The sequence below is a fragment of the Electrophorus electricus genome, chromosome 9 (genome assembly GCF_013358815.1).
Source record: "Electrophorus electricus isolate fEleEle1 chromosome 9, fEleEle1.pri, whole genome shotgun sequence".
In the NCBI taxonomy this organism is placed as follows: domain Eukaryota; kingdom Metazoa; phylum Chordata; class Actinopteri; order Gymnotiformes; family Gymnotidae; genus Electrophorus; species Electrophorus electricus.
The window spans coordinates 6,483,937-6,506,314 of NC_049543.1; the positions used below are offsets into that span (position 1 = coordinate 6,483,937).

A 22,378-nucleotide genomic window follows, 5' to 3' on the forward strand; every position below is an offset into this window, starting at 1 on the left:
TCAACATCGAATGCGTTCTAGTTGTTTTAGCTTGCAATTTGAAAATATTAGCCGTTAAATACCTAGGCTCTGATGAGTCCTATAGCTTTGCCAACTTGGGAACATGACAGCATAAATGCTAAGGATAAATAAATCTTATCCATTGTTAATATTGTTTAATAATTCTTGTATAGTAATAAAAATACAATAAAGCACAAATGGGAAGTCAGTCTAGAAATGGTTTAATCTGAGAAGTTCAGGGAAAAGTTCTGACACCCCAAAATAGTTAATATAAAATAATATAGTTTCTAATAATATAGGTGTAATTTACAAAGACATTTATTACTGATTTTTTAATAGGAGCAAACCAAACTAAATGTTAATCATTTAGAAATATTTTTAGCTACACTATTTACAAATTCTTAATTTAGACTTGTTCAGCCCTGTTGTTCAGTAAGTTGCATATTATCTTCCCTAAGTCATTTAAACAGAATGACATCAAAAAGAGGAAATAAATATATGGTTTGGAGTCAGAAATGTAGAATGATATTTCCCTAAGTTATTGTGCTGACTGAGGAGGTTCCAGCCTGTTGGACAGAGCTGTTAGCACTTTGTCAAACTTCTCGTAGCGCTCTTCTCGGCTCTTCTCTGCTCCCTGGCTGCCCCACAGAAGTCGCATTTGGAACTCTGTCAAGAAAACTTCTAGAATGTCTGGGTGCTCCTGGAATCCTGTAGGCAGTAGACATTTATTCCTATTGAGCTTATTTATATGTTATGAACACAAAGAAAAAAAACATGAGACAGTATCACATGCTGAATTGAAATAAATGTAAAATCATTTGAAAAAAAAATGGATTGAAACACCTCATACCTTGTAGCTTTGCCTTTGCATTGGAGCAGAAGGTGTCCCCATGGGATGCAATGGAACGTGCAGTGTCTAAATGCCACAGTACAGAGTCCATCCCTGTGTCAAGACTTTCCCATGACTCAGACCCTTCAAGAGTGACTGCAGTCTTCTCCAGTAGGACCAGCAGAGGGAGCATATGAGGAATAGTTGTCTCCAAAAGATTGCAGACCTCTTCAAATAAAATATCAAGAGAGTGACTGAGTGGAAGTAGCAATGATCACAGAAGTGATACTAAATGACAAAATGGCAGATACTGGTATACTTTTTTATGTTTATGCTTTAGACTGATTTAAAAAGTGTCAGCATACCCTTTCCATCATTCATTCTCTTCAAAGAGGGCCTGAGGGTTTTCTCATACAGGACAGCGCTTTCTGTGTATTTCTGGCGTAAAACCATCCACGTCTTCTGCAACCGAGCAATCTAGATGAGGGGGAGTGTGGTTGAAGAATTGTTTGAGAATATCTAGAACATTACATTAAAGCCATGTTCACTGATATATTATCCTACTGAGTTATGACTCTTCTCCCTGCACCTAACTTGTTAGGTTTTACTGTACCTGTGGTAGTTCCAAGACTCTCATAACTGCAGCAAAGCCGTACATGTTGGCCAGGTTACTCTTCAGCTCAAAAGCCAGAGAGATAGCTCTGTGCAATAGGGCCCCCCTTTCATCCACACTACCTGTGCAACCCAACATCTCTACCGCCAGCATGATGGACATGGTGTGGAACCTGGGGGAAGGAAAAACTGCCTATAAGGTCCTGTTTCTTGTGTTATAAGAGGTGTCGTAAAGTGCTATAAAGGAAGCAGACAGAAGCAGTATGCTATCTGGTAAAGAGTGTGACTAAAGACACCTTTCTAGCAGGTCTTGTCTGAGATGATGTCCATGAGGGAGAGTAAGTAACTCCATTCCAGAACTCACTCCCATTCCTCGTGTTCTCTCATTGGGTATGTCAAATATTTGAGAAACCTGTGAATAAAAAGATTTGAAAAGCCTAGTATGTGTAAATATATACGCAAACATTTCGATCTCCAAATCTGTTCCAAAGCTATTTCCATATCCATTTGCTCTATCCTTTTACAAACAAACAAACAAACAAACAAACAAAAAACTTAATTTTTTTTTGGGATTAAATGAAAATTAACTTATATGAGAAAATACAGATAGCAGACAACAGACAAGGATTTTTGTATTATTGTATGTTATTGTGTTTTGCCATACATTGTGGGTTAACAAAGAACACCCAGTTTTCCCTAATTGCTATTTTTAGTAAGATTATATGCATAGTACCCCCACAGATCTTTATATAAAGACAACTGAATTTCCCTCATAATAATAATGAGTCCTACCATGCAGTCGACTTTTGTGATGTGCATGGCAATTGCCTTTGTATCAGCATCTGTTAGCACTTTCTTAACTCTCTTCAGCACTCCTGTCTCTAGGGGTTTGTTCTCTGTGGGCAGCAGGGGTGACTGGTACATGCTGGGTCTGAAACTAGAGGCTGTTTCAACTACGAGAGGCATTAAATAATCCTCATTGTCCTCCCCCATTAGGCCGGTCACAGTTTGGTTCTCTTGTCCACTGTGGGGAGGCTCTATGTGACTATGGCTCAGTGGTGAGATGGCTGGGTTGGACAGTAGGGTGCTGGACTCTGCTGTAGTACTGTGATCGGACTGTTTCATGGTAGGCCAGATGTTGAGTGTAGGCTCCAAACAAATCACTGCACTATTTGCTGTGGCAGAGGGATACAGCTGTGTTTCACTGGGTCTTTCCAGAACGGGTGATGATGGGACCACAACAAACTTCCTGTTGCATGATGAACTCCTTCTACGTCTGCAGACTACAAATAAAGGTCATACTTTGCAGTTTGCATTATGCTGAATTCAACACAAGGATTTTAATTGTTTAACGTGTTTTGTACAGTGCAACCTGATATGCAGACAAAATAACAGCTCTTACGTGTGTTCAGTGGAGTGGTCGATGAAGTCAGTACAACTTGCTGTTCGAGGTTTCCAACAAAGCTCTTGATTGCCTCCCTGTGGTAAGATGGTGAAAGAACACTACAAAATCACGCAAACCTTTGTGCTTATTCAAATAGCAAAAGTTGTAACATTTTAAAAACTGAAACCAACCAAAAACCATTGTTAGTCAATATATAACTGAGGAACATATTAAGGTTAATCTCACCTCTCAGGATTAATTAGCTCTATTTCCAGAGCCTCTGTTACAGCAATGCTACCTCTTTTCTTCAGGTTTACCTTCCCGTGCACAGGTGAGTTCAGTGGAGTCCTCTCTGGACTAGCTTGAGCCTGGCCAAACATTGTCTCCAGGTAATGCACTGGCAGAGTCCTGTTTACTGGGGTATAGATATGTGCCCCACTTTGCTTGGTTAGGGGAGTCGGATTGCCCACATAGAAATGGACCAAGGTCGGAATGGAGTCAAATGCTTCTCCCTCCAGAATATACTGTGCCCGTACATATGTATCACTGGATCTTAGGAGAACTTTGCTGATTAAGAAGTGGAGAACCTGCTGATTCCAGCGGCAGGTTAAGACATAGTCTCCTAAACTGGTAAGAGAATCCCGAATCAGGAAATCCCCATCCTGTAGCACCAGAGAGTCTGATACCTGTGGTGTGGGAAACACAGTCAGTGGCTTAGGTCTCCACATGTCCTTCCATTCAATCACAGTAGGAGGGCATGTTTCTGAACATCCTGGTCTATTACCTTTATTCTTGGAACAAGGATTCTCCAAAATGCCTAAAAGGTGTGTCTAAGATAATACTTAAACTGGCCAGAAACATTCCTCGTTTGAATTTATTTTGGGAGCAATGAGTTAACCATTCAGGATGGCATGATTCATTGCTTTAGCACAGATACAGCTGTGATAAAGACTAAGCAATTTGATTCCAGTCTAATGGTCTCACTCACCTCCCAAGGTATGCGGCCATGGTACCAGCCATGACTTTGTAAATTGCTGTTGCTGAGTCTCAGCTCTTCTTCCAGCTCTTTCCTCAATTTCTCCGCTGGTGCATCCAACAGGCATGTCTCTTTTGAAAACTTCCAAAAGCAGAAAAAAGAAGGATCCCGTCTTGAAATCGCTGCCATCATTTTTCCACAAGAAACAAGCAACATCTGTACATGTTTCTGCTCTCCGACACAAAGCTACCCATCCCATGGGACAGTTTTCACATTAAAAATCTACAGTTTTAGCCAGTTGTTATGGTGACATCATTGTGTTACAATGCTTAATTGGATAATATATCACAGAAGTAGGTTAGCTTGACATCATTATAAGGACACGTGCAAGGACCACAAAAGAGGAATGAATGCAAGCCCCATGCTTTAAACCAAAGAAGTGCATATTTATTAATGTTTATTCACAACTGTGAACTTGATTTGTGAGAATTTAGGTTGTGGGATCATATCCTAAAAGCTGATGAAGCATTATGTGTTTTGACATAGTACAAAGACAACAACAACAAGAAAGCTACAACAATTAGTGTTCCAATAAGACGAAGGCACCAAAAATAAAAGTATCTCCCTTTTTGTTACAATAAAGTAAGCAGTCCCACTGAGAACGGTTGGTTGCCTATAGAAACCCAGGCTGACTGCTTGCATTCTGAAGACACTGGCAGTTGGCCAAGCCCTTTTGTGTCACCCATCTTAATTCAATTAGAGCTTTACTGCCCAGTGCTTAGATTCTTCCCTGTGCCTGGGATTCTCTGAAAGAATTTCAGTATAACAAATACAGGAAAAAACAACACATTTAAAACTGAAATTTACATTCCTTGAGTCTTATGAGCTCGACATTTTATCTCAGAAGCCTGAAAACTGAACGTCAGACCTCATCAAAGCTTTCTATGAGAAAAATAATAAAGCTCACCATCACATATTCGCCTCTATTTTCCATGGACTCTGAATAACTATAAATGGAAAAATCCCATAATTAGATTTTAATATACAATGCAGATTAATACCACACATTGTCATAAGTTAATAATAAAAAAAAATTGTTATTATAAACATTATGTATTGAGTCTTGCACATGCAAAGGACTATGTGCAGCCTTGTGAATGTACTGTACAGTGTGTGTGCATGCCAGGCTGTAAGACAGGAAATGAACAGAGGGACAAACTGTGCTGCTCTTTCCCAGGACCACTTGGATCCTCCGTGCATCAGGGGGTGGCGTTACGCAACCCAGCACATTTATAGTTTGGGCCAGTAATGTTAGGCACAGAAACAGACATATGTGACACCACCCAGTTACAGCCATGATCTTTCCCAAGCACAACTTTTTTTTTTGCTCTTGGACAAATAATAATAATAATAATAATAATAATAATAATAATAATAATAATAATACTTTCTTACTAGGACACTGGCTCAACAATTTAGATTTTTTATAGAGCTTAGAACTAAATCAGCATATCTTGTTTTTATAGATGAAGAATGTATTTGATTTATGGCATTGAAAAAAAAATATAGATGTGTTTTACATTATATATACTCAGTCCTTCAATAAATACATGAGCAATCAAAGCCTGACATGACATGCCAGGATGAAAAAAAAATTACAGCAATATCCTGTTACTGACTGAATTATATTTGTCCTCAAGTCGGTCATAGGCAAAAGCATGTATACAAGTTGTATAATTAAACTAACAGGTTGGACTTTTCAACAAGGCCTTCCTTCAAAATAAAACAAACAAAAACAAAAACAAACAAACAAACAAACAAAAAACCCGGAAACCACATAGGCACGCAGAAAACTTTAAGTCAATATGAAAATGTTTTGGCAAAAATGGGATTAACGTCTAGTATCAAATGCAAAGGTTCTGCTTACTGCTCACTGTATAATTTAACAACATCTGCACCGATTCTGTCCAAAGATTCGGTGCACAACAAGTTTTAAGATCCACGGTTACATTATGTTCAGATTTCTCGCCTCATGCCCTCTGTCGTCTACAAGATCTGAATATTCCTTAATCTACTCATTCTCTGACGGCAGAGATAACTTAAGAAACCGTACGTTTTGTTGCGTAGCAAATATTATGATAACCTAAGTAATCATGTGATTACAACGTTTAGATTTCAGGAGCTTACCTTAAGGATTTATCTAAAACACCAATCCACTAATAAGATTCCATGCCAATAACTCCATGGTTAAGAGAACCCGCAGTTTGGTGTTGTCAAAGTTGACACTTGCGCAATATACTTAAATTCGCAGATGAAGACGCACTTTCTCAGCGCCGACAGGGGGCGGGGTTAACACTACGCGATAACAGTGCACTTGTTTTAGTACGCTGTTATTGTGGGTTTTCTTTAACAGTTACAAAATTTTACATTATTAGCCAATAACTGTACTTGAACAGCAAAAACTCAGTTTAAATGTGCCAGAACAACTACGAAGCTGCGTGTATTGACAGTCGGATTTTTGAATGCAGAAAATGAATGGCTTTTTGATGCATAGTTTGCCTCAAAAGTCCTGCTTGTCACAAGTCCATTGTCATTTCGATGATGATCTGAGTGTGTGTGTGTGTGAGAGAGAGAGAGAGAGAGAAATCCCCTTATGCGTGTTGCCTAAGTAGTCACAATTAAAATGTTTACAAAATGTGAAAACAAAAACCGCGAATCTTTCCCTTTTGGGGAGAACATGTTTAGCTTGTACAGGACATATAAGCGATATACTAGATACAGTCTAAATGTTAAGTTCGCAGAAGAACGTAATGATCACTTTTTTTTTTTTTTTTAAACGGCCTAGTTTATACTCTAAGCCGTTCTTGGCACCATGAGGCAATAACACAGAGGAAATGGAACATTTCTTGCATATTTTTCGCATGACAGAACTGTTAAATAGAACCTTTAGCTAACGTACAGCGTGGTCTTTGTCCAGGCTAGTCATGAAGCAGAAAAGAGTCTATAGGTCTCCAGAATACCATTCATAGTTCTCTTGTTCTCTCTCTTGCTTCGACTAACCATAACAGTGCCTCTGTCAGAGACCAGTTGAATGTAGTGGTATTTGTAGCACAGACAGGAAAGTTGAAAAACATAATAAAATCTCAATAAATGTTATTTTATGTTGATTTACATGCCTCATCTAAGGAACATAACTCATAATATAACTATAAAAGTAATAATACAACACTGGGTTGTAAATCTGTAGGCTGCTTCCAGTTCGTTCTATTGCGCGGACGTCACGTCCTTGGAAACACTAAGAAACCTCGGCATTTGTTCTGTTGCTTAGCTTCCCCAAACTTTACTAGTCGGAGATCGTGCTAGCTCGCTAGCTATGCCCCCTAAAAAGAATGGAAAGAAGGGTGTAGACAAGCCAACCAAGAAAGAAGGCATGGGATCTGGAGAAAAAGGCGTTCCTGATGATGAGTTATCCGAGGAAGGCAAAGAATTTTACCGGGCTCAAATACGAGACTTGGAAGAGCGACTAGAAAAGTGAGAAACCTGTTGCCAAATGTTACTCCGCGTATAAACTACAGCCTATTCTTGTCGGTGGTTGCAATTTAGACCGAGAATATTTAAAATAACGTAGCCCAGTGTGATACAGATGTGTCATGTTTTTCATAATAACACAGGAATTTAGATTTACCTGGCAAGTTGAAGTAGTTAGAAGACTAAAGTTTCAACATCTGTAAGGTTTGTTTGACTTTTGAATGGTCAAGCTGTATTTTAAACTTGTCAGCATCATGACAGTGCTCATATGGAAGTCAAAATGAAACCAGTACTCTAAGATCATAGAATATTGTAAATGATTAACCAGACATTATACTTCGCCCCTATAAAACAGCAAAATCATTCTATGACACAGGAAACAATTATACTGTCTCAACCTATCTTAATTCTTCTGAATCCAGATATCAACAGAAATGTGACGAGCTGGAAGTTCGGGAGAAAGATTTTTCCACCAGCTACAACATTGTAGAGAGAGAGAAGAAGGACATAGTGCTCTATCTGAAACGCTCCTTGACCCAAAAAGAGGAAGAGTTCACTGATCTGTCAAATAAGCTTCAGGCATTACAAGTAGCCAAAGATGCCGAGAAGGAGTCGTTTGAGATGCAGCTGAGCATTCTTCGCCATGAGCTTCAGGAGAATAAAGACAAGCTCACTTCAGAGAATATGGCCCTAGGTAAAAAACACTGAACCATCATGCAGTCTGAGTCTGGCAATTCTTGGTCCCACTTCAAATAAATGCTAAAATTGCTGCTGGATAATGACTGGTGCCTTCTTATCTTTGGGGGCAATTTCATAAAGGGGGCTTTCCTAAAATTCAACAAATAACTTAAGGCAAAAGTCAAGAGTGTATAATAGGAGAAGAGTTATGAAGAGAATGTACATTTCTCACTTTTGGTTTAGGTTATTCCGCTTTCTAAGAGATGCTGCTCTATGTAATACCCCCTTGCTTTTAGTTAGTGCTGTTAATTAGCTAGCAAATAATTTTAACATTAGTGTAACTTTACTGTAGTGGGATACAATGTTTGATCTTACTGAAGTCAATGGGCTCACTCAGGCCTAACTCTTGTCTTTTGTTGCCAGCGGGGAAGTTAGCTGCTCTGGAGGAATTCAGTGTGCAGAGAGATGAGCTAATGTCTCTGCTGGTGTCTCTAAAAGAACAGCTGGCACAACAGAAGCAGGAGCACCAAACAACCATCTACAATCTGGAGAGGAAGGCCATCCTGGACAATGACAGGTTGCTGTGGCCATGTTCATAATGAAATGATACATTCGTAAATGAATATCCAACCCATGTGGGCTCAACTTTTCAGTGCTAGGCAAAAGCTTCTTTTGGGTCCTCACAAGCAGGTATTCCTCAGGATATAGGTCTAGAGAGGAGCCCTTACTGTCAGCCTCCAGCACTCCTTCATGGACAGTTTGCATTCAGGCATCCCAAGCAATGACTGAGTCCTTAGGGATTAGAAGTGTGATGTATGTCATGTTTCCCCTTGTACAGACTGAAGAAAGAGATGCAGCAGCATGTGGCTGCTGTAGCTGCCGAATTCCGCCGAGTCTCGGACCGGAAGATGCCAGAGACGACCATGAGAGCCATCCACGAGAACGTGTGGGTGACAGCCCAGCTCAGGCAGCTGACTGACAAACAAAAAGAGATGCTGGAAGAGAACGATGCCCTGAAGGCCAGAGAGAAGCAGCTCAAAAGAGAAATGGAGATCATGGAGCCCCTGCTGAATGAGATGACCAGGAAGAACCTTGGGAATCAAAAGGTTAGTGACAAAATTCACATTCATTCCTAGTCTAAACCCATATTTACCGGTTATCTTCTGCTTGGGCATGGACAGTACGACAATGCACACAAGGATGTGGGAATTTATATTCAGGCCTTCTCTTCTCTTCCTGGAAGGTGGTGCAGCAGCTGACGGAGAAGTGCAAGCAGATGATTGCGGAGGTTGAGAACTGTAATAGGCGTAAAGAGGCGCACCAGCAGCTGCTGGATACCCACTCTGCTCTTCAGAAAGGCCACGACGCTCTCAGGTTGGTCCATCTTTATAGGGTGCTTTTGGCATCCATCTGAATAGGGAGTCACAGTAATATCAGTATTTTATTACCATTTGAAGGTCATTACTTGAAATGAACTTACTTGTTTGATGATATACTCAGTCAGAAACACAATTCAGTTATGGACGAACTCGACCGAAAGCGAGCTGAAGCTGAGAGACTGCAGAAAGAGCTCCAAGAGGAGAAGGCTCAGCGAGGAAGAGTCGAGGCAGTTCTTCAGGAGGCGGCCACTGCTTTAGTGGACGCCTTGAGGGTAATGCTGCACCTGACCAGGCAGCTACACAATGCATAAAACTACTGAACTGAATGAGCAGTGGTTTTAATCACTGAGGTTTGGACGTCACAGGAAGTTCCTAAAGAAGAGGATTCAGAAGCACAGGCCCTTGCCCGGCGAGGTCACATGATGCAGAAGCTTCTGGACATTCTGGACAGTGCCGTGGCTATTGGCAATGGTCCCGCCCCCTCTGACTTCATCCCCACAGCAGACCTCACTCAAAAGCCCACAATAAAGCCACGCATGGAAAGGTACACAGACCCGATGGCAGTTTTTCCACATTTTTCCTGGTAAATTAGGCTTAAACATTCACTGAAAAAAGCAGTAGATGGACACAGTTTGAGAGGTGTTATGTAACATATGTTTTGTGCCATGTCTGCAGTGTCTCCTCATATCTTTCTGTTTAAAGCGTAACACTGGATCTGCTGGCCCCAATGCCAAAGCCTTCCTCACAGCTCTCGCACTTCAAAACCGGAGACCTGGGGCTGGTCCCGCGGCAAACACACACATGCAGCACTGTCCTGTCCAAGACAGGACCTCTCACCAAAGGCACACAGCTTTATCTGCAAAGGTAAATAAAATGTACTAAGTGTTCATGTTAATATATAATAATTCACAAATGCAGCCATAAGAGAAACTATAATGCTCTGTTCTGTTATTTGAACAGGAAACAGCAAAGCCAGAAAAGGACTAAGCCCTTTAAAGCCTTAGCTGAGGGTGAAATGTGTACCTTAAAGCCTGAAGCCTGAACCTTTCAGAAGAGGTAAAACGGCATTGCTTAGATGGCAAAACAAAGGAAGCCCCATCTAGGTCCACAAATGCACAATATTGACTACTCTGTATTAAATTATTTGTGTATTTCACTGTTTAAAGACAATGGGTACCTACTGTAAAGATTACTAAGTGAATTATTTAATTAAGAAAAAACAAAACCCAGGCCCCATTAAATTTTGCTGCTTGTAATAGCACACCACGTTGTGTTTTGATGTTTTGTCAGTAGATGGCAGCATGGTGTCTTATAAGTACATTTTGTTTTTTAAAGTGCAAATTGGTGATGAACTTTGCATTGAAACATGCATTAAAATTCCAACCCAGTCCTACAGATATAGTATATGAATACTATATTGGCAATGTATGTTACTGTAAGCGGCCATAAGAAAAGAATTCTAAAACATGCAAACACACATACAGACATACACACATCCTGTCCAATGCTTAATTTGCATTATGTTTTTTTTTTTTGTTTTTGATAACCATGCTGCATTATCTTCATTCTAAGTCCGTAATTGCCATTATCCATTTGAAATGTAAATGGTATAGTCCATAAAGTCCATAAAGATAACATTCAGAGGAAAGCACAGTTTGAACAAGCTATTAGGAATGATGTAACATATTTGTTCTAGTATACTTCCCTAACTTTAAAATAATGGATATGGATACGTTCTTCTCAAACTTAAATTCGATATAAGACCCTTTTGGAAAGTCATCAAAAATGCATGATCCAGGCTATATTTGGTAGGCCATTACGTTTCCCTTGTCATCAGCTTTTATACAAAGCGTGGAGGCTGTTCTGTGGCTGTATAGGTATGTTCTGCACTGGGTAGCAGACTTAAAAGGCAGAGAAAATGCCCGATTAAAATAGCCCGGTATTTTTATTCCCTAGCCCAACCATGAAAGGTAAATTTAGGTATTTTGCCAAGCTAAATACCACTCTTAAAACCCAAATACCCGACAGCTGAAAACGTTTATTTTATCATCACTTTTTAGCACAAGAATTTGAGGCTCACACCATATGAAGTTGTCGGCTCCGACTTCAACTGGATATCAAGTGCTGCTGCAAAGATCGCACTTGCTGCGGTAGCCCATACGCCTGCGCCAGTATTGTCGTCTTCTTCAACTGTGAGGGAGCGCAATACCAAGCAGCCCACTGCACCAGTCTGCGATAATGTAGCATATTTATTACATGTTTCGCTTGGTCACCTGCGCCGATAAAGAGACATTTTCAGCTTTTGCGCATTTATTCCTTTGTACTAAACCGGTAAGTGTTTAGCAGACCTAAATGTATGACACAGACCTTCCGTATGCGGCCACGGGTTAACGGTAGTTCGGTAGCGATTTGCAAAACCTGGCTAGTCGACTTGCCAACTCCTAATTATTGTGAGTCAACGCTGCAGCATTCCGTCAAAGCGCGTGATTTATAAATCAAACAACCACCACTTTACGTTTTTAAACTTGCTCCGGTCATATCAATGTACGCCTCTTGACCACAGGAAAAAATGTGTGGTTTGTTGAATAACCCAACATTTGCCCGTGTACGCTGGAGTTTGTCCGTGTCGAACGTCAACTACAGCAGCTAGAGATGGCTGGTTAGGAGCGTTAGCTCGAGCAGATACACTAGGAACAAACGTATCTAGCTAAATGATGCTTCCAAATCCATTAGGGCAGTGTAATTACGAATTGAACTTTTTACTTGTACATTTAACAGAAATACTTTTGTATTTTTTTGGAGAAAATACAGCAAAGGCTGTTTGTTATAGTACAGGATAACGTAAGCTTTTCTGACATTATGATAAGCAATTTGATCTCACCTTGCCTCCTTTTTAAGCGTGAACTGTTGACATATTTTGTGACTATGAGCCATAGTCGTTTATTAACTGTAGCTACGAAAAACCTTAGTACGTCAAGCCTTAATTGAGAGTTGATTATCTCAGACAATTCACCAGTCTCAGTATAGATCTAGGAACTTTGTGCCATATTGTGTGTGTGGGGGGTGATGTTCTGCATGAAGTGTTTTATTCCTAATTACTGCGAGTTCGATTTTTCCAGTTCTCTAAATGGATCAAAAGTGCATGAGGAAGTTTTGAAGTGGAGGTGAACAGTTGATAAATGAAGACTGGATCAACTGTATTGTGGTACAGACCTGATCGCCACTGTCTAATTTGCAATGGAAGAGACCTCTGATGTAAGCTGTTGTGTACATCTGCTGTTTAATGCACACATATGCACATATGTTTCAAGTTTCAAGTTTGGTTTATTTGTCACATACATAGTCATACACAGTACAACACGCAGTGAAATGGTGGAGAGTGCTCTGTCCAAACTCAGGAAGAGAACCAGGGGTGCATAGAGAAAAAAATATATATACAGATGAATATATATATTCTATGTATGTACAAAATATATTAATAATGTATGTACAATATATATGTATATTATGATTATATACACAATGTACAATGTATATGGTTGAGTATATATGTACACAATCTACAGAATGTACAGATCCATTGTATAGTACCATGAAATATGCTTTCATTCATTAAGAGACCTTCATGTCTCATTAAATTGCATAATATTGTGCCTGTGCCACATGATCTGTGTGTTACTGTATTTCCTTTAGAATTCTCCTGGATCGTTGGCTAGCGATGACCGTTATATGTTGGCGAAACACACAGCTGTCTACCCATCAGCTGAAGAGCTGGAGGCTGTCCAATCCCTGGTGTCAGTTGTGGAGGGCGGACTTAAGCATGTGTCTGACTGGCTAAGTAATTCCGCCAAAGCCAGTTCCGTTATACCTGCAGACCCTGCAGAACCCAGCCCAAAGTAAGTTCTTCAGGCTGTCTTACACACACATTTCAATCATGTGTATCCAGTCCTTATTTGATCACAAGGCTGTAAATTTACAGTTTTTCACAATAATCCTCCAGAAGGTTTGCCAAGTTATATGTACTCAGCGATCAGAAATGTCTTTGGATGACATCAGATGTGATCAGTTTTCTTGGACTGGATATAGCTGCACTGTTGGTTGTCCATGTGGTGCCAATGGCATTTGTGCAGGTGTGGTGGGCCACTGGTTGGTGTGGTACGTGTTGGATCAGTGTCCAAGGGCCTCCTCATCAAGGGGATGATGGACTTGGAGCTGGTGTTGCTGTGTCGAGAGAAGCCCACCAGAAAGCTGCTTCTAACCATCTGTACCAACCTGCCCCTACAGCTGCAGGTTGGATAACGTTATGTAGAACATTTCTGATTAGGTGTTCATGGGCTTTTGGCTGCTTTAAAGCTAGACTGAAACTGAAGTGTGGTATGGCCCCTCTCAAAATAGCCTACATGTCTGAAATGCTCCAGTAATGATTTTCACAGTCAGTGCTGAAGGAAGCTGCTCCAAAAATGTAATTAACTAAGTTATCAGCTACTCTTCACTGGAAGTAGTTAAACTATAGCAAAATGAGCTTATTACAAACTTACCAGCTCATTTAAACTAGGCAAATTTAACAGATGGTAACTTTGCTATCTGCAATACTTTATTTTATCCCATTTTAGAAGCTAAAGCCACAAGCCATTTAGTATTAAGTTTAAAAAGCTTAAACTGATAGCTAAGCTACTTGTATTAACTCACCAACAAGGTTTACTTCATAATATATTATGTTACATAGTGCTGTTCATTGTATAACCAATGCATATTTAAAGAATGTGCAGGTGGTAGAGGTAACATTGGAACTTTGGCACATGAGATTGTTGCGTGTCCATGTGCTACATGTGGTGGCGTCTTCTCTTTCTCCCTTTGCAGAAACTGACGGAGGACAGACACACGGTGCAGCCATGCATTCCAGAGGCAGCTATTCTCGTATTCAAAAGCAGCAGACCTGATGTGCTTCTCAGGGTCACTCTCACCTCAATGCAGATGAAAAACAAGGAGCCAGAGAAAGGCCAAGGTAACAGCCACGGAGTTGGCGCATCATGAACGGGCCTCTTTTCTGAGGTTGCAATAAGGACCGCATGCAGTGTTGCACTTTGAAACCATCATTCGGTGGTTTCTCCCTGCTCACGAATACATAAAGTGTTTTTGGTGCCTTTAACCTTTTTTTTCTAGTCAACCAAGGAATGGAAGTTCACACTGCTTCTGGATAAGTCACCTCAACATCCGAGCCCATTGTTGGCGCCTTGCCCGTTGCTACCGGATTCTTGCTTGCTTTGCTACAGCAGCTGGTGTGTGTAGGGGTTGTGTGGAATCCGGGCCCCTCTGCTGTCCTAGTCTCCCTTCTCTATCCTTCTCTGTGCTTGGAATTTCTAAAACAAAGGAAATCGAAAGTTGCAGTGTGATATTTTATTTTCTCTCGCTGTTGAATTCCCCATCATTTTGCCTATAATAGCTTTTTGTTTGTGAATGTTGCACACATGCTATAAGGGTATCTTTATATATTTCTGGAGGGCAGTGTTAATACATTTGGTCTGTACTGCCATGTTATGATGGTCACTGTAACAAATACCCCGGCACCTTCAGCACGCGTCTCTAATGATCACACCGTCAGGCTGGTTAGAATGTTGGTTTTCTCAGGAGAGCTTCCTGGGATGACAAACATCTGACCAACATGACAAAAAATACTAGCATGGAGCTTAACAGCAACAACAGAAAAGGGAAAGGTCAAATCTCTGTGCTTCCAGCAGTGCTATAGACGCTTGGTTGGATGAACCATATGCTGATTGAGGTGCACTGCGCTCTCGCGTCTGGCCCTGGCTCATGCTAGTATTTTTAGTTCTTCCCCATTTTAACACGTTTGGTCTGCTCACTGCCCAAACCGCTGATCTGCATCTTGAGTTGGTAAAAATAACATCCTAATGTTCCCATGAGGCTTTTTTTTAAATTTAACTGGCTTGAAATAATCTATTCACTTCCTTTTAACTCAGTCAGATCAGTGGGGTCCTAACTGTAGTGTTCTACTTTTCTGCCAGCATGTTCTGACAGAAAAGCTCATGGCAAATCTGTTGTCTGTGTCTGTCCTGTTCTGTTCTTCTCACCAGTGGAAAACACAAAAGTGAAAGATCCATCTGATCTGCTGGACCCGCAGAGATGCCTGCTTGCACTGGCCTCTCTGCGACATGCCAAATGGTTCCAGGTCGGCCATCAGTTTGCACAATTTGTTATTTTTGACACAGGCAAATAAAGTTTAGAACCCATTCACAGCTTGGAACAATTTGATATTAGATTTGAAGAAATAGGCACATCACTGGGCTGCAAAATTTGACAACTTTCATCTCTCCTCTGAATGACCCAAAATGACTAAGGCACTCATCGCTGAAACACTCTTTATTGTTTCTCTAGCCTTCATCTTCTCTTCCTGCTTGTGAACTGCATGTCCTCCAACTTTGGAATAAGGTTTTTGCTTGATAACTGTAAATCTTTCCACTGAGGTGTTGGTCTGGCTTCTTCAGGTCAGGGTAAGCGGTAAGAAGTCCTGTCTCATAGTTCTGCGAATTCTCAGGGATATATGCAACAAAAGGCCAGCCTGGGAACCTCTCAAAGGATGGGTAAGTCATGGGAGCTGCACTGTTATATTCTCTGGACAGTTATGGCTGCGATGCTTTCAAGAATTTTCTCACGATACTTATCAAGTTAATGCAGTGGATAAATAAAGCTACATGATATTGTAAGAAAATTTAAAAAAATACAAGTTTGACACTTTGTTAATGTTGTGCAAAGGTCTTGTAACTAGAAAGGAAATGGGTTATGCAGAATATATTCTTATACTCTTATAATTAGCTCATGGTTCAGTCTTAAGGAGTCACAACAAAGACCTTGGAACTATTGCTGCAGATTATGAAAAAATGAGCTACTCGAGTTGGTTTTCCCTGGTTTTCAGTTTCTCTTGAGTTATTCCTTACTTTGTGGCGTGGGTATTAAGACCTTCGTTTTTGCCTCAGAGGAGCTCTTTCATGTATCATCATTGGTGCTACACTATGCATTCTGTCTCCTGCCAGCCACTTGAGCTGATTTGCGAGAAAGCCATCGCCACAAGTTACAGGCCGGTGGGTCCGAGCGAGGCTCTCCGAAGGGTCTTGGGGTGCATTTCATCAGGCATCTTGCTTCCAGGTAAGTGCTATCAGGCTAACACAAGATCATTAGTAAGCTAAGAATTGTGTCTTGCAGGTATTGCAGTTTCTTCTGTTTTCAGGTGGTCCTGGACTGCATGATCCGTGTGAAAAAGAGCAGAAGGACACTTTGACGGCCATGATGAACGATCAAGCAGAGCTTCTTACCCAGACCGCACAGGTTGTAAATCTCTTGTTCTGGAAAACATGCTATGTGGAAAAATTGAATGTAATTGTGGTAGGTAAAGTCAGCAAATAACTGTAACCGAATATAATGTACTTTTTAGCATGCGTTAAGGCTAGTTGCTTTTGGCCAGATTCACAAGTTCCTACAGATGGATCGTCTTTCTCCACCTAAATCCCTAATGGAGCCAAAATCAGCAGATGGAGAAGGTTGGTGTATTTATTTATTTATTTATTTATTTATTTATTTATTTATTTATTTATATTTATTGATATGTGTGGTTTATAGAACTTATTTCTATTTGAAAATGTGGGTTGTAGCAGGGACATCTCAGAAAAGACACTGTGAGGAGGAGACGCTAGAAGAATCCAGAAGCAAGAAGATTAAAGTTATCAACAGTATGCATATCTTTATTATCCCTTGCCTTTTTAATGAGCCTTCACTACTTATATAGATAACAGTTTAATCTATTCATATAACATCTACATGATAATAATAACGTTTGGAGTCTCAGGTACTAATGTTGGCTCAGTGACTGCTGAGGACAAATCGGATTGTTTGGACAAGGGGCAGGCTCTGTCCACAAGCTCTACTAATAACTCTACAAATAGCCCTTCTACCAAGGTAACAGAGATTCGCTAATGTTAACTTTCATAAGTTCTTAAATTTCACTTTCAGCAAGTTAGCATGGCCAGTGTGCAATATTTGCCTTCAAATGACCTCTGGCCATATCCAGAACAGTTTACGTAAGTAGTTTAGTCAAAATGATTACTGGTTTCACATACTCCTACTTTCTGTTCTGTTCATGTTTGGCATCTCTGGTAAACTGTCTCCCTCTTCGAGCTGCACAACAGCAGGAACAATAATTAGGATGTGTTATAAACCCGAATAGCTAATGAGTTAACTAATCGTTAAATTGAACAATTTAGACCATTGAGCTGTGTATATAATCTAGCATAAACGCTTAATCAGGAAACGCGGAATCTTAGGACTTCATGAACATTGTACACACTTGGACAAGTATATAACATTTTACATTAATGGTTTATATTCGTATTTATAGTATTATTGGGTTTTCAGGTTAAGAGTCAGGGTCCTGTCCTTACAGCCAGGGGTAAAAACCCAGTAATGGAACTGAATGAGAGAAGGAGAGGTCTGTCGTATGACCTCATCACAGAGAATGGTGAGAGCCAACAGAGGCGCTTCATCATCGAGGTACAATGATTCTCCACACCCCACATTTCTCCACAAACCTATCTCTAAATGCAGTATATCCGGAATGAAACTTCTAACAAAAGGTTCTAATGTTATCATACTTTGGTGTACATTGAATGAAAGGTTTTCTCAGCTGAATACTGATTTGAAAGGCTGTATCCTGTAACTCTATGGTTTAGCACATTGGGATCTGACACACTATCTGGGCATTTTCACTGCATCTCCAATGCTAATGCACAGAATACCATTTAAAAACAAGAGACCAAATGAGACCATAACATCTATATTCTCCATATGTGGTGGGCATGGCTTGCTTATATTTGACACTCTGAGGGGTATTTAATTTTCTGACCGAGTGTTCAAATGAATGCATGATCGTATGTACAATGAGCCACCTGCTCTGAGGTGCTGCACTTTACGCCTGCTGTCTTCCTGTGGCAGGTGGAAGTGGATGGACAGAGGTTCCGAGGATGCGGACCTAGTAAAAAGGTCGCAAAGGCAAACGCAGCTCTGGCAGCGATAGAAAGGCTCTTCTCAGCAAACAGTGCTACCAGCAACAAAAGGAAAAGGCCCTACATGAAGGTAACTGACCCAGCATATATGGGTCCTACCCCCTATCCAAGCACTCTTCAAAATGTAGCATGTTGTAAACATTACATGTGCATCTGTGTTCACTGTTAGGTGAATCCAACCACAGCAAATGGGTTTTCTAGAGGGAAGAGAAGTGTGACAATACCAAGGCCACTAGTTCCCCTTCTACCTACTACTCCTGCTTACTTTAGTCCAGGTAAAGCTCTTCAGTACCTTTGTGTCAAACAGCCTAGAACCAATATAGGTTCCCTGTATTTGTATGCATTGAAGATGAATTTTGATGTATAATAAAAATAATTTGAAATTTATGTACATATATTTTGTGTGTGCCCACACACTTGCAGGCTATGCCCCTTATGGTTATGGTCCAGTAGTGCCACCACCATACGGTATGCATCACATCTATTCATCTTATAGTGTGTTCATTACTCATTTGGGCAGATAATTCCTTTTTTGCCCTCTTGCCCAGACTGAGGTGAATTCATCAGTACCATATTCCTTCTTGTTTTCTCCCCTCTCTGATTGGTTTACTTTGTTTGGCACAAAATGGAATTGAATAGGAAACAATAGAAAGCAACGTTTAACAAAGCTGATGGAGTGTCCCCTACGATCTCGCCTTTAAAGTCTATAAATTTATAGAGTTTATAAAGTGATCTATAGAGCTTACAATTTTAGAATACTGCAAAGTAAAAACAACCAAGAGTTGTTAATAACAATTGGGCAAAATTAGGCATTCCCGTTGACTTCATCATTACGCTATGCTAAAACTACGATCTCCTATTCAATATCTTTAAATTGCATGCAGAGAGGTATAGACGGAGAATGACGAAAAGAAAATATCGGTAAATTCACTAGAGTCCAGTGAAAAATGTCCCAAAATGCTGAACCATCATTTCTTAATCCTTAAGTCACTGTTGTATTTTTATTTGCTCATCATAATTCTCCATTTTCTACATGCAGCCTTTTTCTAAGGCTTTGTTTCTTTTTTTTTTAGGGGATAGACTTCTACCCTGCATGTTCTCCATTCGACCCCTCCCCCTCCCTCTCTACTTCCCTTGTCCTCGCTATACATTATAAGGGTAAAAGACAGACAGACAGACAGACTGTGATTTAATTTTTTTTGGCTGTTGGCTGTTCCCCTGGCTGTGTGCTGGTGTGCACTGTAAACAGTTGCACTGTTTCAAAGGAAAGAATAAAATGTTTATTTTTCCAAGTCTTGGTTCATGACTAGGTTCTTTTGCACTACACAAGGGCTCCATTTAAACAATATGAGCTAGAGAGGTTGAGTTTGTCTTGCAGTGTAGATCAGGTATTTTGTACCACTCAGTATTTGTAATGTAAGCTTTATTATTAGTTACACACATAGCATCCACCCGGCATCCTCTTCCTCATCCGTGCAGTATGTGTCTCATGCCATCTCCTGAACTCTAACCCTCAGACATGCGTCTTACCTGTTTCCCGCCATGTCTCTCTTCTAGGTGGTCTGTACTTTGACAGTGCCCTTTGCCCTCCGCAGACCATCGCTCCAGTTTTTCTTCACCTTGGCCCGCAAGACTTCTGTTCCGATTTTTACGTTTAACGTTCCGTCTGGTCTGGCCCATAGGGCTGGGTGTGGGTGTGGGTGTCGGCTCGGGGTGGCACACGCTCTGACCAAGCCGGACATCTCTTTTACTTCTGGTTGATGATGCTGGTGCTCAGAAAACTCTCACCATAGAGTTCGTCATCTGTCAAGCTCAAGAGTGCACATTTGCCATCAGGAAATGAGGAGAAATAAAGGAGGTTTTCAATCTCCCTGAATTTACGTGTTCCTTTGCAAACAGATGTACCTACCGAAATAGATGCACAGTAAGCAATATATCAGGACTCCTGTTAGCAATAATCATGTGCAATGGTGGTTAAAAAAAGGGGACAATATTCCCTAATGCTGCTGGCATTGGAGGCGGCAAGTGAATGTATATTTGTATATTTGTATTCAGAATGTTTTAGAATCATACTGTATTTATACCAGGAACAGATGCTAGTAAATAGACCAGGGATGAGGACAGTGTAATTTGTTGGCATATTCCTCCATACTGCTACACATAGATGAACCGACACCATACTATAAGCTAAAGTTATTGTAAAAGAAAACCGCTATACACATATTACAGCATTTTTATGATAACCTTACACATTTGTTTTCCTATGATGTTGAAATAATAGGAATACAAGTTATGTAATGTGCATTGGTGTATGTTGCTATTTATGCACCTGTAACTGACTATATGATGACGATTATTTAATGCAATTAAATTTTCAGCCTCCGCATTAGTTTTGGCATTTGTTCTGATTTAATCTTGCCTCGAGTTTGCCCTAGTGTGGCTGTGTCAGGTGCTTTTAGGAGGTTAGCAGTACCTCTTCCCCTCACTGAAAGATCTGGAGCCAATGGCAGACTCATGTTGTTTGAAGGGTGGTGGTGACAAAATAAAAAGGGGGCCCCCCCACCAGCCTGCAAAAGCTATGATGCATCGTGCATGCTGAAATGGCCACACCTGTATCTAAGCAGGGGTTGAGAGGTAAATTCAAAATCTTCAAAATGATTTGGCAGGACTCCCTGGACTGTTGTTACAGCTGCCACTTTGAGACTGTCTACCCTAGAGGGCATGTTGTAGGGGAGACCGTAAGGCTCCGTATTTCATTTTCTTCACTGGGATTCATTTCTCTCTGATGCAAGTGCGTTTTGATGTGTTTTCTACTCTCGGTAGGGCATCTAAGAGGGCACGTTTTTCATCAGAAAGACACCTGCAGGGAACATCAGCTTCATCCCATTGTGAAGGCACCTAAGTGACATCACATCTAATTTCTTTTCTACATCGGGCACTATGTGTCTGGGTCGCCAGCCGGAGCTCTATTCAGGAAGTGTGATGCATGAGCTTTGCCGGGTGTGTGAGGTCTTAAAGTTTTAGGTAGAGCGGAATGGCAGTGGACGTAAGACGTAGTGTAAGATTCCGTAAAGCGGGCAGCACGAATCTGTAAAAATCAAATTGACCATAATGCTTCAGAAAGAAACGAAAACATCATGGCGAGGCTTCTAGAGATCCATTAATATGCGGCTTGTTTTAAAACTTCAGCGTCCTGTTGAAAATAGATAAAATGCGTCCGCCTCGTGAAAAGCTTTTGAAGATAATTGATACAATAAAAATTGTAAAAAAACCCCAAACCAAACCAAAAAACCTCCGCCGACCGGATTGTCGGTATCAGCTGCATACACGTCGGCGCCACAGGCAATGCGAAACAACCTTTCAAACCAGTACTTGTAGATGGTGTAAACGTCACTCGGATCTGGGACGCGGCCACGTTGAGAGCAGAACTGGCCGGATCTCCGCTTCCTGCTCTGTCGCCTGCGTGCCTCCTGCTGGAATATCTGCTCGCAGCACATTTTCTAAAAATGTTGGTATAGATTTACAGTCAGCGCAATAGTTCCAGCTGCGCTTTACATATTTTAATGACTAATAAACATAATTCTCTTTGATTAAACATGCAGCAGTACAGCCGCCACAAACAGGGTATAATTGATCGACTCAATAAAGCGGCTTGACAGAGGACACGTGAAGGTCATTATTCTTATCTGACAAAAATCCAAGCTCCAAGTGTGGCAGCGTGTTCCGTGTGCTTTGGCCACCGTTACGGCATAGGCTCTAGGCATTGCGTATTCCCATCACGTTGCGCAGCGCTGGAGGGGCGACCCACAGACAGATGGTCGTGCTCGCCCACAGTCGCGCACACCGGAGGCCAGGATATGCAGCAGTGGCGTCGCTCGGGATGGTGCATTTCATTTAAAAAAAGGGTTCAGGAAAGGAAGC

General features: G+C 40.9%; 3 protein-coding genes across 4 annotated transcripts; 2 read left to right on the forward strand and 1 right to left on the reverse strand.

Annotated features, from left to right (window-relative positions):
* Positions 1-142: 142 nt before the first annotated feature.
* Positions 143-6,107, reverse strand: sh2d3cb (SH2 domain containing 3Cb). Its single transcript, XM_035529805.1, has 11 exons — positions 5,989-6,107; positions 4,769-4,808; positions 3,814-3,942; positions 3,072-3,511; positions 2,844-2,920; positions 2,234-2,724; positions 1,738-1,853; positions 1,443-1,614; positions 1,195-1,306; positions 851-1,057; positions 143-708 (listed from the first exon to the last, which is right to left on the reverse strand). The coding sequence occupies exons 2-11, from the start codon at positions 4,793-4,795 to the stop codon at positions 539-541; spliced, it is 1,941 nt and encodes a 646-aa protein (XP_035385698.1). The 5' UTR covers positions 4,796-4,808; positions 5,989-6,107; the 3' UTR covers positions 143-538.
* Positions 6,108-7,126: 1,019 nt separating this feature from the next.
* Positions 7,127-10,649, forward strand: cfap157 (cilia and flagella associated protein 157). The gene is made up of 9 exons (XM_027002904.2): positions 7,127-7,332; positions 7,752-8,023; positions 8,431-8,584; positions 8,846-9,113; positions 9,251-9,381; positions 9,508-9,658; positions 9,752-9,930; positions 10,089-10,250; positions 10,347-10,649. The coding sequence occupies exons 1-9, from the start codon at positions 7,175-7,177 to the stop codon at positions 10,426-10,428; spliced, it is 1,557 nt and encodes a 518-aa protein (XP_026858705.1). The 5' UTR covers positions 7,127-7,174; the 3' UTR covers positions 10,429-10,649.
* An 817-nt stretch (positions 10,650-11,466) lies between these two features.
* On the forward strand, positions 11,467-20,846 carry LOC113572941 (spermatid perinuclear RNA-binding protein-like). Of its 2 annotated transcripts, none has more exons than XM_027002913.2 (17): positions 11,467-11,717; positions 12,506-12,641; positions 13,080-13,282; positions 13,517-13,676; positions 14,247-14,391; positions 15,479-15,573; positions 15,890-15,985; positions 16,436-16,547; positions 16,630-16,727; positions 16,834-16,939; positions 17,051-17,128; positions 17,239-17,354; positions 17,811-17,945; positions 18,387-18,527; positions 18,627-18,732; positions 18,881-18,925; positions 20,015-20,846. In XM_027002913.2, exons 2-17 carry the CDS (start codon positions 12,624-12,626, stop codon positions 20,113-20,115), a joined length of 1,755 nt encoding a protein of 584 aa, XP_026858714.1. In that variant the 5' UTR covers positions 11,467-11,717; positions 12,506-12,623; the 3' UTR covers positions 20,116-20,846. The 2 variants fall into 2 exon arrangements, with proteins under 2 accessions (XP_026858714.1, XP_026858715.1); XM_027002914.2 differs by having other exon boundaries at positions 17,245-17,354.
* Positions 20,847-22,378: the final 1,532 nt, after the last annotated feature.

Coding starts and splice junctions, on each gene's coding strand:
- LOC113572941 (XM_027002913.2), top strand. Junction 16,940..17,050: donor AAAATCAGCAGATGGAGAAG/GTTGGTGTATTT, acceptor TGTGGGTTGTAG/CAGGGACATCTCAGAAAAGA. Junction 17,129..17,238: donor GAAGATTAAAGTTATCAACA/GTATGCATATCT, acceptor TAACGTTTGGAG/TCTCAGGTACTAATGTTGGC.
- cfap157 (XM_027002904.2), top strand. CDS start 7,175: ATGCCCCCTAAAAAGAATGGAAAGAAGGGTGTAGACAAGCCAACCAAG. Junction 9,114..9,250: donor AGAACCTTGGGAATCAAAAG/GTTAGTGACAAA, acceptor TCTTCCTGGAAG/GTGGTGCAGCAGCTGACGGA. Junction 9,382..9,507: donor AAAGGCCACGACGCTCTCAG/GTTGGTCCATCT, acceptor TGATATACTCAG/TCAGAAACACAATTCAGTTA.
- sh2d3cb (XM_035529805.1), bottom strand. CDS start 4,795: ATGGAAAATAGAGGCGAATATGTGATG. Junction 2,725..2,843: donor GACCACTCCACTGAACACAC/GTAAGAGCTGTT, acceptor CTTTATTTGTAG/TCTGCAGACGTAGAAGGAGT. Junction 709..850: donor TGCAAAGGCAAAGCTACAAG/GTATGAGGTGTT, acceptor TACTGCCTACAG/GATTCCAGGAGCACCCAGAC.